General features: G+C 39.9%; 1 protein-coding gene across 1 annotated transcript in view; it reads left to right on the top strand.

Annotated features, from left to right (window-relative positions):
• The window catches only part of LOC126095706 (neurobeachin-like), a 794,263-nt gene that overhangs the window by 733,147 nt on the left and 45,875 nt on the right, over positions 1–15,241 (top strand). The window contains exon 37 of the mRNA XM_049910457.1: positions 8,869–9,005. Within this exon, the coding sequence (XP_049766414.1) occupies positions 8,869–9,005 (137 nt within the window). The remainder of the gene's footprint in view (positions 1–8,868; positions 9,006–15,241) is intronic.

The raw sequence follows: 15,241 nt of genomic DNA, 5'->3' as shown, positions 1-15,241 counted from the left end.
TGGAGTTCCAGTAATCACTACCATACATGCACTCCCTGAAGACATTTGGCTGGGTGGCTGATGGCTCCCCATCTGAAAGGATACAGATTCAGCTCCAGAGCAAACATACTCGATCGGCACTGGAAGGTTTCCCTTGCTGTTAGGATAGCCTGTCAGCATTTAGTCAAGCATGTGACCTGCAGATGTAACGTGCTGCGTGAATGATACATGAAACAAAACTCAACACAGTGAAGCCAACAAAAAATGGGAATAACAATGTCATTGTACACTGCATTGAATGGTGTACTGATGTTGGTAGTGACCTGTGGTCCAAAAGCATACATTGTTTCATGACTGTTGTCAATTTGGCTATTCTTATCAGCTACCATACTGAGTGTCTTCTGGGAGTGTGTGATTAGTGTGTAGCTGAAACGCATGTACTCCTAGTACTCAATCTCCTTCTGCTCTAATAAGAAAGAGCAAATTATCCAAGTAGTTGCATGTGCCAGTGCAGGGAAATGTACAGTTAATTTTATATCAAACCAAACAGAACTATCAGAAGTTTATAGAGCACCACATGAAAAACATGATTTCTATTTACTTATAGGGTGAAGCTTAAAATAGATTTAATATGTAGAGTAACAGTTACGGTTCTGTAACTGACAAAAAATGGCATTTCCTCCCAAAATAATCTCCATTACTGATTGTGAACTTTTTGCCGTGTTTCACACTTGTAAAATTCAACACTTCATGTTTAAATCTCTGCTTCACAACTGTTGTAATAACAGTGTTACAATGCGTCCATGCACTACATCATTCATTAGCCTGAAAAAGCAGAAGTAATCTCAATAATTTGAAAGAACATATGAAGATACCTCTACTTTTGTGAAATGTCGTCTTCACTTTGCCACTTTAAAAGCTATGTGTAAGCACAGAAAGAAAGGCACCTGAAAAGGAACAAGAAACTGAATGCTATAGTAATAATAATGTCATGTAGAAATGCCATAAATAAATTTAATCCACGAAACAAGTAAAAAGAAAAACAATGGATGATAACTTGCCCATTCCTTTTCCAACACCAAAGACCAAAATCAGGTGAGAGGCCTTTCTTTGACCACTTTCTTCAACATGCAATGCATTGGACTCCCCTCAAGGCATACAACTTTCAGGATAATAAAATAAGACAATAAATAAAAATTGAAGCGTATATTTCTGTGCAGTGTTGTATAACTATGCATACAGAGTATATTTAAACTCTCTCAAATGGCACAAGAGGTATTTTAGGGATGTGTTTGACTGTCAAGATGTAAATAATGCATGATATTTACTGACTCAATACAAAGTAATTTTATTTCATGTTGTTGCCACCCCAACTATTATGCAGGTACTTTAAAGTGGCAGTTTTAGGTGGGAAGTGTTGTTTTGAATTATGGTTATGTAAGATACTTGTAGAGGTTGAGTCTGAACTACTGTGTTTACAACACTGCCAACCTCAGGAAACAACTGCACTGTGACTGTTAGTGAATGCTTTAAGTACTCTGCTTTACTTTTTGTGTTGTATGTTAGTGGTTGTTTTCTTTTCTTATTCTCAGATGTTTGAAGAGACTAGTTCTGGACCATAACAGGGTTTGAGTATGACCCTCATAACAGCATAGGGGATCAGTGACCCAAACAAGCGTTACATCAGTTCTGCTTTCATGGTAGCATAGAGCACAGAACACAGACATAGTCCACCAGCAACATGAGATGGAGGCCTTAGCTTGTCCCCCCACTCCACTCCTTTCCCTCAGGTGGTCTAAGTTCTCATTTGTCTACATTCTGCTGACTGCCATATCATAGTGTCAGCGCTATACCTTCGTATGTTTCTGCAAATAGTAAGTGTCATGTTTGCAAATAAAATGCGTCAACTGACCCATAGTACAGTCTGAGGAAAATAAAGTTCAATGTCCTCCGTATATTTTCACCTACAGATTTTATGCTGTTGGTATTGTTTCTGGCACTGTTAGAGTAGAAATCTGTTTATGCAGAGTGATCTTGAATTAACTCCCTATTAGAAATTGTTTATAACTTTTTAATTTTTAAATAGTTCTCATGAAACAAAAAACATTTTATTCCCTACAGTGGTAGAACTGTTACATGTAACTAAAATTCAACATAAGCACTGCCATTATCTACTAATTTCTGTAAATAGATGTGGATGTTTGCAACAGACCTTTGCAGTACATTATTAAGAACTTAGCAAATTCACTCCTACAATTCATCAAGAGTTTCTGGTTTTGTGTGATAAACTTTCTTTTTCACCCACCTTCAGAGGAAGAAATCACAGGACAATAGATCAGGACACCCTGCTGGCTGTTCAAGGGGGCTGTGATGTCCCAAATAGCGTCCATGAAAATTGGTGTTGAGCACACTTGGGCAGGATATGTCAAGTGAGGTGGGGCCCCGTCACACGTAAATATTAGGTCATCGTAATTGTCCCATGTGGTTACAATACTGTGAACATAACTTTCAACCATATCGAGGTACTGGTCTGCATTGATTGTGTACCGAATGAGATATGGGTCCACAACTTTTGTGGGTGTCATGCCACACCAAACTGTTACCATGGGTGATGTTGCCTTTATTGAACAGCCACCCTTGGATCCTCCATTGTCCAATAATAAAAATTGTGCTGGTTAACAAACCCCTAGCTTCATCTGACCACAGGATATTACTGAAAATATCAGACCAGTCTCCATAACAAGCAAACATCATTTCCCCATATTCCAACCCATGATCACAGTCTTTTGGAAATAATTCCTGGCAGTAATGTGGTTTCCATGGACAAAAATTCCTCTATTTTTTTTTCAGAACAGTTTGGACTATGTGTTTGGGTGAAACCACTTTGGTGAAATGCCTGTCTTTATGATTTCTGAGGACTTTGAGTGAACATTTCCTGAACCATTTGCACATTTTGCTCTATCCTGGATGTTGAGTGTCAACCGCTTCTCCCAATATCTAATACAGAGCCTGTTTGTGTTAGCTTTAGGTAGGAAATTCCTTATGGCCTTTGTATCTACCCCAAGGCACAAGCTCCTTTCACCCTTTGCCACCATCTCTGTACTTGCACCCACTCAAGCAAGTACAGATATTGTGCCATCATCTGTCACTGGTATCTGTGATGACATGAATGAGGTATAATGTAATAAATTCTACCATTGTAAGAAACAAAATGGTTTTTGTTTCATGAAAATTAGTTTAGTATTAAAAAAAAATGTTGTGAGCAATTTTCAATAGGGGATTAATTCTCGCCCACCTTGCATATGCAGAGCCTTTACTGACATGTTAAATACACAAATATGCAGATGGTCTGGTTACTAACAGCTTTAGGAAGTGCAATTCCCAGTACAGCTAACAGAATCATATACACACATAAATAGTAGCACCCTTAGGTCTTCAGTTTCCAGGCTCCTTCTTTGGGAGGGAAAGAGTAACTGTTTGGGGGAGTTTCGACTGTTTGGAAAGGACAGTTTACTCAGAATGCAGTCTAAGAGAGATTTGCCTTGTACGAGGAAGCAGAAAGACACAGATCAAGGAACAGGCATCAGAGGTAGTAGGAGGTCGAAAATAATCTATGTGCTCCATAAACGAGTCTGTGCAATGGTCAGACTATGGTATATCTGTCGATCCTCCAGTGTAAATGACATTTTAAATGTGAAAATTTAAAACTTCAGTTTTATATTATCACCAAACCAGACTGGTTGAGAATGATTGAACAGAAACCTTCAAACCCACGAAGTGATTTAACCTAGAAAAAGAATTTTCTTGAATTCTGTGCAACGTCTTCTGCCAAGGTATTATGGTGGCTGTATGCTTCACATATCAATCTGTTTATAGATTTACAAACATCTTCTAACTTCTGCCTATTGATGTTGAACCAAGAATGCAACAGTAACTGTTTCCTCAGCATTTTCCGAATTATGTTATTAAACCATGGGTCTTTTCCATCCAAGTAAGTGGATTAACACTTACTTGGGACATACTTCTCCAAAGCATGATTTACAATCATTTTAAACTTTACCCTTAATTCCTCTACATCCATCATATTGGAACTAAATGATGTCCATTCATCTAAGTAGGTTGCTAACAACTGCTTATCTGATCTTTCCACCATAAAAACTCTCCTAGCCTTCTTGATGAATTTATTAACTTGACAGTTGTCCTTGAGATAGCATCACGATTACATATTCTGCTATACTGACTCTGTCGATAATGTCAGGCATGTTTATAGCCGCCTAGTCTAAAATATTTGCATTGCCTGTGAGTTGTCAAATAATTCTTGTAGAATGTGTCCAGAACCAATTTCACAAGACTGTCTGTCTTACCACCTGCTATGAATCCATAGATGTCCTTCTCTGTACTTGGTAGGTTACAGTTGGCTCCAACTAATATTGCATGATCAGATTCCTGCGGCACTACTTAAGCATAGACTTTCTTTGAATGATCCTACAACTGTTATGTTGGAATTGGGTGGCCCTAACATCCAGTGACTAACTTGGGCTGACTTAGACTCAGTTTTGACCTTTATAGACACAATATTTTTCCAGGTGCAATGAACATGACATTTAATGTAACAATTTAAGGAAAGATAGATTGCTACCTACCATAAAGAGGGTATAAAAGCTGCAGACAGGCACAACTAAAAGACACTTAACACTTTAGCTTTTGGCCGCAGCTGTTGTCAGAAAAGGAAACACACATACAAAGTAATTGCATTTCATGTTGTTGCCACCCCAACTATTATGCAGGTACTTTAAAGTGGCAGTTTTAGGTGGGAAGTGTTGTTTTGAATTATGGTTATGTAAGATACTTGTAGAGGTTGAGTCTGAACTACTGTGTTTACAACACTGCCAACCTCAGCAAACAACTATAAGCACACCTCACGCGTGCATGACTGCCATCTCTGGCAGCTTGGACTGGAATGCAACTGTCATGTAGAGTGGAAGTAGCAGTGTGAAGGGCATAAAGATGGGGAAGAAATTGTAGGGTATGGGTGAGGGAAGAGAAGAGCACTCGCTGGCGGTGCTTGCAGAGACTAGACTGACAACAGGCACAGCATCAGGAGGCTGTGGGGCAGGGACAGGAGGATGGGGAAGGGGGGAGCAGGGAGCAAAAAAAGAAGAGGAGCAGGGGAGGGGAAAGATGGGCAGGTGCATTGGCAGAAGGTAGCATGCAGAGTGTGTGGGAGACGAGAATAGAGAGGAAATGATAGGACAGAAGAAGTGGAGACTGTTGGGTGGAGGGTGTGGGGACAGTTCATTGCCGTGGGTTGTTAATTATGACTACCAATGAGCAGTCTACCAGGATGAATGGCCTCTGCCAAATTGTGACCCAGGTCAAAGTAGACCAGCCACCCTGTGGCACGACATGCAGCTGAACATAACGTGATTGATTTCAATGGCTGTATCACTACCCGAGCCATCTGGATTCTCCCCTCCACCACCAGCTTTTCTGAACTGCACAGGTGGGAGTTATCCTTACAAAACACAGTCTCCACTCCCAAAATTACCTATGGTAACGTACTGTCCCTACACCCCCCCCCCCCCCCCCCCCCCAACTACTCCTTCTTTCCTATCACCTCCTTCCTGTTCTTGTCTCCCACACTCTTTGTATGCTGCCCTCTGTGAACGCACCTGCCCATTTTTTTCTTCCCCGCTCCTCCCCATTTCTCACATCCCTGTCCCACACCCTCCCGATGCTGTGCCTGTTGGCAGTCTAGTCCCTGCACACTCTGCCAGGCAGTGCTCTTCCCCCCCCCCCCCCCCTTTCACCCACACACCCACACACACACACACACACACACACTGCTATCCTTTCCCCTTCTCTGCCCAGTCAGTATTACTGCTTCCATTCTCTGTGACATTTGCACTCCGTTCGAGCTTCCTGAGATTGTGGTCATGTGTGCGCCAAGTGTGCTTGCTTGTGTGAATGAATGTGTGTGTATTTCCTTTCCTGATGGAGGCTTTAGCCAAAAGCTAATGTGTAAGTGTCTGCAACTTAATGTGTCATCTTTACGGCAAGTAGCAATCTATCTTTTCCCTATATTTTTGATATTACAGCCTGGAGTTTCCATTGTTTGATGTCTAACTTACCTTTTCTGTATATGTTCATTGCCTTTTTAAATATTTTGGAGCTTTCTACTTTGGGTTTAAAATATCTCCTAGAGAGTAGAGAGAAAAAAATTAGGAGGGGGAGGGGGGGCTGTGCTCTCCACAAATGTTCTGCTGCCCGAGTTGCTACTTCTTTTGTGTCGTATGTCTGTGACCTATCAAGGGAAATCCTACAGTTCTCCATCCCATAATGCAGGATCAGAACTCTGCAGCCAAGACCATTACAGAACTGACAGAGCATTTTTTATATGCTCCAGTTGGTTCCCAACAAAAGGATCCCTATAAGGACATTGAAGCCAAACAACAGGCATCATTGATGTCAATATAAGCCACAGCTTGAAGGTGATTGCACATTGTAACCTCATCAGCTGTAGGCAGGGCCTCCACCATATTTGGATAAGCCTTCTCCCCCTCCCCCTAGCTGACATAGTGAGCGTGCCTTTTCCAGCCCTGGGTGATATTTCTGTAAGAGGCCCCATAATGCAACTAACATAGGAGTTCCCGATAAGTAGCAAAACTCTCCTCCCTTGTGTCCCCTCTAACACTGCTAAAGGAGTGGCCAGTTTTTCAATTATAGGGCAAATGGCCACATGGACAGTCCCCCACATTCATCTTCCGCCTTGAGCGACATTAACATATTACAAACTGGTGCTCTTTCTGTTGTTAGTGTGATTCTCCTGTATGGGATACAGTGAAATGTAAAGATTTACCTGCTACCTGGCTTGTGCATTCAATTGAATTCCATTTTTTATTTTATAACTATGTTATAAAACTAAAAAGTATCATTCAAAAGGGCAATGGTATCATTCAAGGGGGCAATGAAACGATCCCAAAGAAAGCAGGTGTTACAGATGTGAAAATTACCTAACCATCAGTTTAATAAGCCACGGTTGCAAAATACGAGGCGTGTTTTTTAAGTAAGTACCATTTTGAAATTTAAAAAAGACGTGCTAAGATATCTCAATAATTTTATTTTTACATGAAAGCCTGTTCCTTAATTTACTTTTCTACATAATTTCCGTCAATATTGAGGCACTTGGCATAACGTTTTACCAGTTTTTGAATACCCTCCTCATAGAAGTCTGCCGCCTGACTTGTTAACCACTGCATCACCATTGTTTTGACTTTGTCATAATCTTGAAGACGCTAACCGCCCAGGTGTTTCTTCAAGTGCAGGTACAGATGGTAGTCACTGGGCGCAAGATCGGGGCTGTGCGGAGGATGATCTAGATTCTAGAGTTTTCCATTGAAAAGATGTGATGAGATCTTTGGTCTGATTCGCCACATGTGGACGGGTGTTGTCTTGCAGCAAAACGATGCCCTTGCTCAACTTACATGGACTGTTGCTTTGACTCTGGTGTGACGTAGGCCACCCATGTTTCATCACCCGTAACAATTTGGCTTAAGAAATCATCACCGTCATTGTGGTACCACTCAAGGAAAGTCAATGCACTGTCTAAATGTTTGGTTTTGTGCACATCCGTCAACATTTTTGGTACCCAACGTGCACACAATTTTAGGTAATTCAAGTGCTCGGTCACAATGCCATACAGAATATTACGAGAAACATTAGGAAAGTCATCCCGCAAGGAGGAAATCATAAAGTGTCTGTTTTCTCTCATCTTATTGTCCACTTCCTGCACCAAACTTTCATTAACAACCGGGACGCTCACTCCGTTGTTCATCATGCACATTTGTGCGGCCATCTTTAAATGCTCTCACCCACTTTCTTACCATTCCATCACTCATAATGTTTTCTTCGTAAACTGCACAGATCTCACGATGAATATTGATCGCGTGTAGGCCTTTAGCACTTCACAGTCAGCAGGACTCATGATTATCGGAGGCATCTTAAACACTCAGTAACAACATAAACAAGGAAGAATCAGACTGTAATGGCGTCAGTGCGTAGATTAAGGTACAGGCTTTCATGTAAAAATAAAATTATTAAGATATCTTAGCAAGTCTTTTTTTTAATTTCAAAATGGTACTTACTTAAAAAACACGCCTCGTACTAATGTTCTGAGGCATCAAGGGATCAGCAACTTAGTATTGGAGGGTAGCGTGGAGGGTAAAAATTGTAGAGCACAAAGCAGATTCAGAAGGATGTCAGTTGCAATAGGTAGTTGGAGATGAAGAAGCTTGCACAGATAGAGTAGCATGGAGAGCTGCATCAAACCAGTCTCTGGGCTGAAGACCACAACAACAAGAAGACGGTTTAAAGAGAATACATGGAATTAATACAAAAATGTCATGTTTATAATGTAGGTTTGCAAAAATTATTTTAGTTTTGGGGTTAAATTTATTTACATGTAAAAAGAAATATTTCAGAAAGGTGCCTTGGCAGCAGAGCCTGGAAGGAGAACAAGCGACAACTGAGGTGTCACATGTGACATACATGTTTATCTACCAGTGGTACATCCTGAGGCAGCATCTTCAGAGGGATGACTGTGGTCAAGAGTGGTTTCTGCTGTTTGTGAACTGCGGTCAGCTCCTCCTGCATCTGCATGCACTATGCGCACTCTCAATCTATACTACTACTAAAATTCACGTGAAAACATTAGGTAATTTTCATTTTGCAGAAAAGGAGGAACAGAGCTACATCTGGTGAATATGGCAGTTGAAGGACAACTCTCATCTTGCTTTTAGTTGAAAATTCCAGAATAATGTAGACTGTGTGTGATCATGCTTTGTCATGGTGGAATACCCAGTTGCTCATAATATATTTATCTGATTGCAGGTCCTGTGAACATCAGTACTAAAGCAAAGCTGGTAGCACCAGGCATTGTAGCACCTGGCATGGTATCTATTACATCAACAGAGCTGTACTTTGAAGTAGACGAGGATGATCCTGAGTACCGGAAGATTGATTCTGAGGTAAGTTTGATGTATTAGCAGTTTAGTTGTTTTCTCCTGAGTTTTGTTGTAATTGCTTGATTGCTGTATAATTTACATCATCCAAAAGAAGGGACCTTTCCTTCAAACCCAAGATTTAGCATGAAAGACAGATATATGCAATTTATTTGACAAGGTGAGTAAAGAATTCCTCTTCAGATTGCAAGCTTGGTTTTTCGAAGAAGAAGATATTTTGAAAAATGAGTTGCTGGAGTCAGTCAAAAAGAGTCTTAAGTGCCAGCAGATTATTTTTGTCTTATTGGGAAGCAGTTGTTTTATAGCACTTACTTGAACCTAAAACCTACCATGATGCTGAATAGCTACATTGTAATTTTATAAAATATTTCTGTCACTAAAAATCTAGCAGAGGTATGAAGTGTCTTTCACTTAACAAGCTATTATGAATGCTAGTTTTTGTGACAAGGTTTTGAAACTTTGCTACCAACTACTGTGCATGCGCCAAGTGTAGTTGCATGAGTTGCTGATGAAAACAAACATGTTTTAGCTTGTTCCAACTTTGTTGACATGAAACTGGCAGTTGCATATTGTTCAATGTTAGTGATCATGCTGGTAGTGTGTTGACAAAGTTAAATATGAACTGGAGTACACAGAAAATTGTTAGCATCATAGACATCTGTGCTACGCATGGTTGTGAGGTTTCTGTGATGTTGACTACAAAATAAGGCAGCATCGTATTGCTGCATTTGATGCCATCCTACCAGATCTGGACACAGATGGATGCTGACTCTGAGGTGCAAGGAAAATTCATTCCAGTGGAAATAAATAGACAAATGAATTATGAAACGTTTAAGTAAGGAGGATTGTCCAGTCTCAAGCAGTTATCAAAGTTATAATGAGACTGTAATTAAAAAATTTTGAGAATGGCGAAATGAGAGGAAGTAAAGAGATCCAAGCTTGCTTTGTCACGGGTTGATTCTTAAATATTTTTGTTTAGTGATGACAGTACCTTTGTAGTGAAACATGTTGAGTGCAACATAGGGAGTGTATCAAATACCGCAGTTCAAGACATAATTTCATGCCTTGTAGAAAATAAATTGATGCTAAATCTTTATAAGATCCTTGTTTTACAGTTTCTAACAGGCAATTCGACTGAGATTGACATTTTGGCTACACAGAATGGGCACATGATTATTGAGTCTGAAAAATTCAAATTTATTAGTGTTTAAATAAATAGTAAGCTATCACGGGAAGTTTATGTTCAGGAACTCGTTCAAAAACACAATGCTGCTATACTTAGTAAAAGTAAAATATTACCATGAGTGAGAAGTGTGGGCTTTGCCGTAGGTTCGTGAGTAGTGGATTGCGGTGAGAGACTTGTTCGAAGTATTTTCACTGGGGGGAATGCAGTGGGGAAGCCATTGGGATTCTGGTGAGATCCTCTCCTGGAACTGCAGGTTATGTAGCAAGAGTAAATTGATAGAGGAGCAGGAGCGTAAGATCTGTGCCCTTCAGGTGCAGTTGAAAAACGCACAGGAGGAGCTAGATAGGATGAGGAGGGAGAAGGGGGTTGGGGAATGGGAGCTGGCTGTTGGCAAGAGATCTGCTAGGAGAAGAAGATTTTCAGATAGTTTTACTATTGGTGTTTACAATAGATATGACCAACTGTCAGAGTCTAGTGGAGAGGAATCTCTAGTAGCTGTAGATGCAGTAAGTATGCAGCAGACCTCAGTAGTTACTGTGCCTAGAACAGTTGCAAAGTCGAAGAGGAAGAAGAAGGTTCTGCTGTTAGGTAGTTCTCATGGCAGAGGTGTAGGCCAGCAGTTGCAGGAAGTGCAAGGGAGTGAGTACCAGGTCACCAGCATTGTGAAGCCTAATGCAGGGTTGGCTCAGGTGACTGTTAACATAGGGGGGTTATGTAGGGACTTTACTAAAGAGGATCAGGTAGTGATTGTGGGTGGGGCTGGTAATAGTATTGATAGGGATGGGGAGTATGACATAGATGGTGACCTGGAAAAGATAGCCACTCAGACTGACAACACGAATGTGCATTTCGTGGAACTGTTTCAGCGTCACGATCGACCTCATCTTAATACAGCTGTCAGGCGTAATAACGTGAGACTCGAGGGTGCGCTGATGACAGAAAGCACGGGTCGCATTTCAGTGGTGTCGGTGGAGTCTATCAGCAGGACGGGTTTCACTAGACACAGCCTGCACCTCAACAGGTATGGGAAGGGGAGGTTGGCAAAGCTTGTAGGTGACAGCATAGGTGGGGTTGGTGGGATCACTCATGGGAAAATTACTGCAGTAGTGGGTGTTAGAGCTGCACCTTTTTTAGATTGAAGTCAGCTGATAGGTATTCCTGCTTAAGGGAAGTCTCTCTAACAAGGGAATCACTTTTGACAAAGCTTAGGTGTCCGAGTAATGAGGGAATTAGTATATTTCATCAAAATATACAAGGTATTAGAGATAAAGTTAGTGAACTGCTTATAGATGTTGACTCTGAAATTATTGGTATATCTGAACACTTCTTAAATAAGGAGATAATTCAGAGGCTTCCTTTACCAGGATACAGGTTGGCTGGCTGCTTTTCGAGGAGCTCTTTGCGGTGTGGGGGAGTAGCCATGTATATGAAAAATGGCATCGCATTTGAGTCAATTGATGTTCCAAAGTCCTGCACTGAAAAGGTGTTTGAATGTTGTGCAGGTGTGGCTAAATTTAACAGAGCTAAACTTGTAACTGTTCTTATTTATAGGTCCCCAGACTCCGATTTCACAACATTTTTGCTAAAGCTAGAGGAGGTTCTTGGTTCACTTTATAGGAAATACAAAAAGTTAGTTATATGTGGTGACTTCAATATTAATTGTATAAGTGATTGTGCAAGGAAGAGGATGCTGGTAGACCTCTTTAATTCATATAATCTTATGCAAACTGTATTCTTTCCAACGAGAGTGCAAGGGAACAGTAGAACAACCATAGACAACATTTTTGTTCATTCCTCATTACTAGAAGGGCATTCTGTTAGCAAAAAGGTGAATGGCCTTTCAGATCATGATGCGCAAATTTTAACTTTAAAAGATTTTTATGCTGCAACACATGTTAAATATAGTCATCAGCTGTTCAGGAAAGCTGATCCAGTTGCTGTAGAGACCTTTGTAAACCTTATAAAGGAACAAGAGTGGCAAGATGTTTATAGCGCTGATACAGTAGACGATAAATATAATGCTTTTCTCAAGACTTTTCTCATGCTCTTTGAAAGTTGCTTTCCGTTAGAACGTTTAAAACACTTACTAGCACAAACAGGCAGCCTGGGTGGCTGACTAGAGGGATAAGAATATCTTGTAGAACAAAGTGGCAATTATATCAAAACGTTAGAAACAGTCAAAATCTAAATGCTGCAGCAATTACAAACAGTATTGTAAGGTGCTTAAAAATGTTATTAGGAAGGCAAAAAGTATGTGGTATGCAGATAGAATAGCTAAGTCTCAGGATAAAATTAAAACCATATGGTCAGTCGTAAAGGAAGTTGCTGGTCTGCAGAGACAGGTCGAGGATATAGAATCAGTGCGTAGTGGGAATGTCCATGTTACTGATAAGTCGCATATATGTACAGTATTTAATAATCACTTTCTGAATATAGCAGGTGAACTAAATAGAAACCTAGTCCCAACAGGGAATCATACAGCGCTCTTAGAAAAAAGTGTTCCGAGACTGTTACCTGAAATGCTCCTCCATGATACTGACAAGAGGGAGATTGAGTTAATAATTAAATCACTAAAGACCAAGAACTCTCATGGATATGACGGGATATCTAGCAGAATACTGAAGTATTGTTCCATGTATGTTAGCCCAGTTCTCAGCCATATCTGTAACTTTTCCTTTAGGAGTGGTCGGTTTCCTGACCGATTAAAGTACTCGGTAGTGAAGCCACTTTATAAAAAGGGAGACATTGATAATGTTGACAATTTTAGACCTATTTCTATGCCATCGGTGTTTGCTAAAGTTATCGAGAAGGTTGTATATACGAGGTTACTGGAGCATTTAAATTCACATAATTTGCTGTCAAATGTTCAGTTTGGTTTTAGAAATGGTTTAACAACTGAAAATGCTATATTCTCTTTTCTCTGTGAGGTTTTGGACAGATTAAATAAAAGGTTGCGAACACTAGGTGTTTTCTTTGATTTAACGAAGGCTTTTGACTGTGTTGGCCACAAAATATTACTGCAGAAGTTGGACCATTATGGAGTAAGGGGAGTAGCTTACAATTGGTTCGCCTCTTACTTTAAGAACAGAAAGCAGAGGGTAATTCTCCGCAATATTGAGAGTGGTAGTGATGTTCAGTCCCAATGAGGCACTGTTAAGTGGGGCGTTCCCCAAGGGTCGGTGCTGGGGCCACTGCTGTTTCTTATTTATATAAATGATATGCCTTCTAGTATTACAGGTGATTCAAAAATATTTCTGTTTGCTGATGACACCAGCTTGATAGTGAAGGATCTTCTGTGTAATATTGAAACAGTAACAAATAATGTAGTTCAAGAAATAAGTTCGTGGCTTGTGGAAAATAATTTGATGCTAAATCACAGTAAGACTCAGTTTTTACAATTTCTAACTCACAATTCAACAAGAACCGATATTTTGATCACACAGAATGGGCATATTATAAGCGAGACGGAACAGTTCAAATTTCTAGGCGTTGCGGATAGATAGTAAGCTGTTGTGGAAAGCCCATATCCAGGATATTGTTCAGAAGCTAAATGCTGCTTTATTTACCATTAGAACAGTATCTGAAATAAGTGACACTTCAACACGAAAAGTAGTCTACTTTGCATATTTTCATACGCTTATGTCGTATGGTATTATTTTTTGGGGTAATTCTTCTGATTCAAAAAGGGTATTTTGGCTCAAAAACGGGCTGTTCAAGCTATATGTTGTGTAATTTCAAGAACCTCTTGTCGACCCCTATTCAAAAATCTGGGAATTCTGACATTGCCCTCACAGTATATATTTTCTTTAATGTCGTTTGTTGTTAGCAATATTAGCCTATTCCCAAGAGTTAGCAGCTTTCATTCAGTTAATACTAGGCAGAAATCAAATCTGCATGTAGAATGCACTTCCTTGACTCTTGTGCAGAAAGGAGTGCAGTATTCTGCTGCATCCATTTTCAATAAGCTACCACAAGAACTCAAAAATCTTAGCAGTAGCGCAAACTCTTTTAAGTCTAAACTGAAGAGTTTCTTCATGACTCACTCCTTCTATTCTGTCGAGGAGCTCCTGGAAGAGCTAAAAAATTAAGCAAATTCCAGTGTTACATTGTTGATTGTCTTCATTTAAACTTACGACTTGTCACCTGAATATGTTTTTTTTATATTTCATTTTATCTGTTTCTAATATCGTGTTATAATTTCATGTATTGACTCGTTCCATGACCATGGAGACTTCTCCTTAATTTGGCCCCACGGAACAATAAATAAATAAATAAATTATTGTTACAACATTATCTTCACGAAGTGAAGGTCGAACTCAAAAATTAGTATAATTTGTTGATTTTAATTCATGAATGACATATAGTGTGGTGTTCTGGACTAACTCTTTCCATCACAAAGGCTGTTTTTGGCATGGAATCAGGCAATTTGAGTAATATATGGTGTAAGTTCATGAACATCTAGTTGATCCCTGTTCAGGAGTCTGACACTGGCTGTACAATATTGATGTCATTTGTTGTTAATAATATGAGAGCTTATCCCCAAGAATTAGCATCTTTAACTCAGTTAACAGTAGGAAGAAATCCAATGTGAATTTGGATCACATCTCATTGACTCTTTTGCAGAAAGGCATACATCCATTTTCATCAAGCTACCATAAGAATTAAAACATCTTAGAGTCTAATCTGACGAATTTGCTCTTGGGGCACTCCTTTTATCCTGTAAGGGAGTTCCTGGGGAAAAAAAATTAGTTCCTGTGTCATATTTTTGGTTATGGTAATATACACAGAGGTGACAAACATCATGATATACCTCGTAATAATGTGTCGGACCTCCTTTTCCCCAGCATAGTGCAATAACTCGAGGTGGCATGGACTCAGCAAGTCATTTGGAAGTCCCCTGCAAAAATGTTTGATGGGATTCATGTCGGATAATCTGGGCAGCCAAATCATTCACTCGAATTGTCCAGAATGTTCTTCACACCATCTTGAATATTTGTGGCCCACTCACATGGTGCAATGTCATCCATAAAAATTCTGTTGTTGTTTGGGAACTTGA

Source organism: Schistocerca cancellata, chromosome 8 (genome assembly GCF_023864275.1).
Source record: "Schistocerca cancellata isolate TAMUIC-IGC-003103 chromosome 8, iqSchCanc2.1, whole genome shotgun sequence".
Taxonomy (NCBI): domain Eukaryota; kingdom Metazoa; phylum Arthropoda; class Insecta; order Orthoptera; family Acrididae; genus Schistocerca; species Schistocerca cancellata.
The sequence above is the reverse complement of the archived record's forward strand: the minus strand, read 5'-3'. Positions and strand labels throughout refer to the sequence as shown.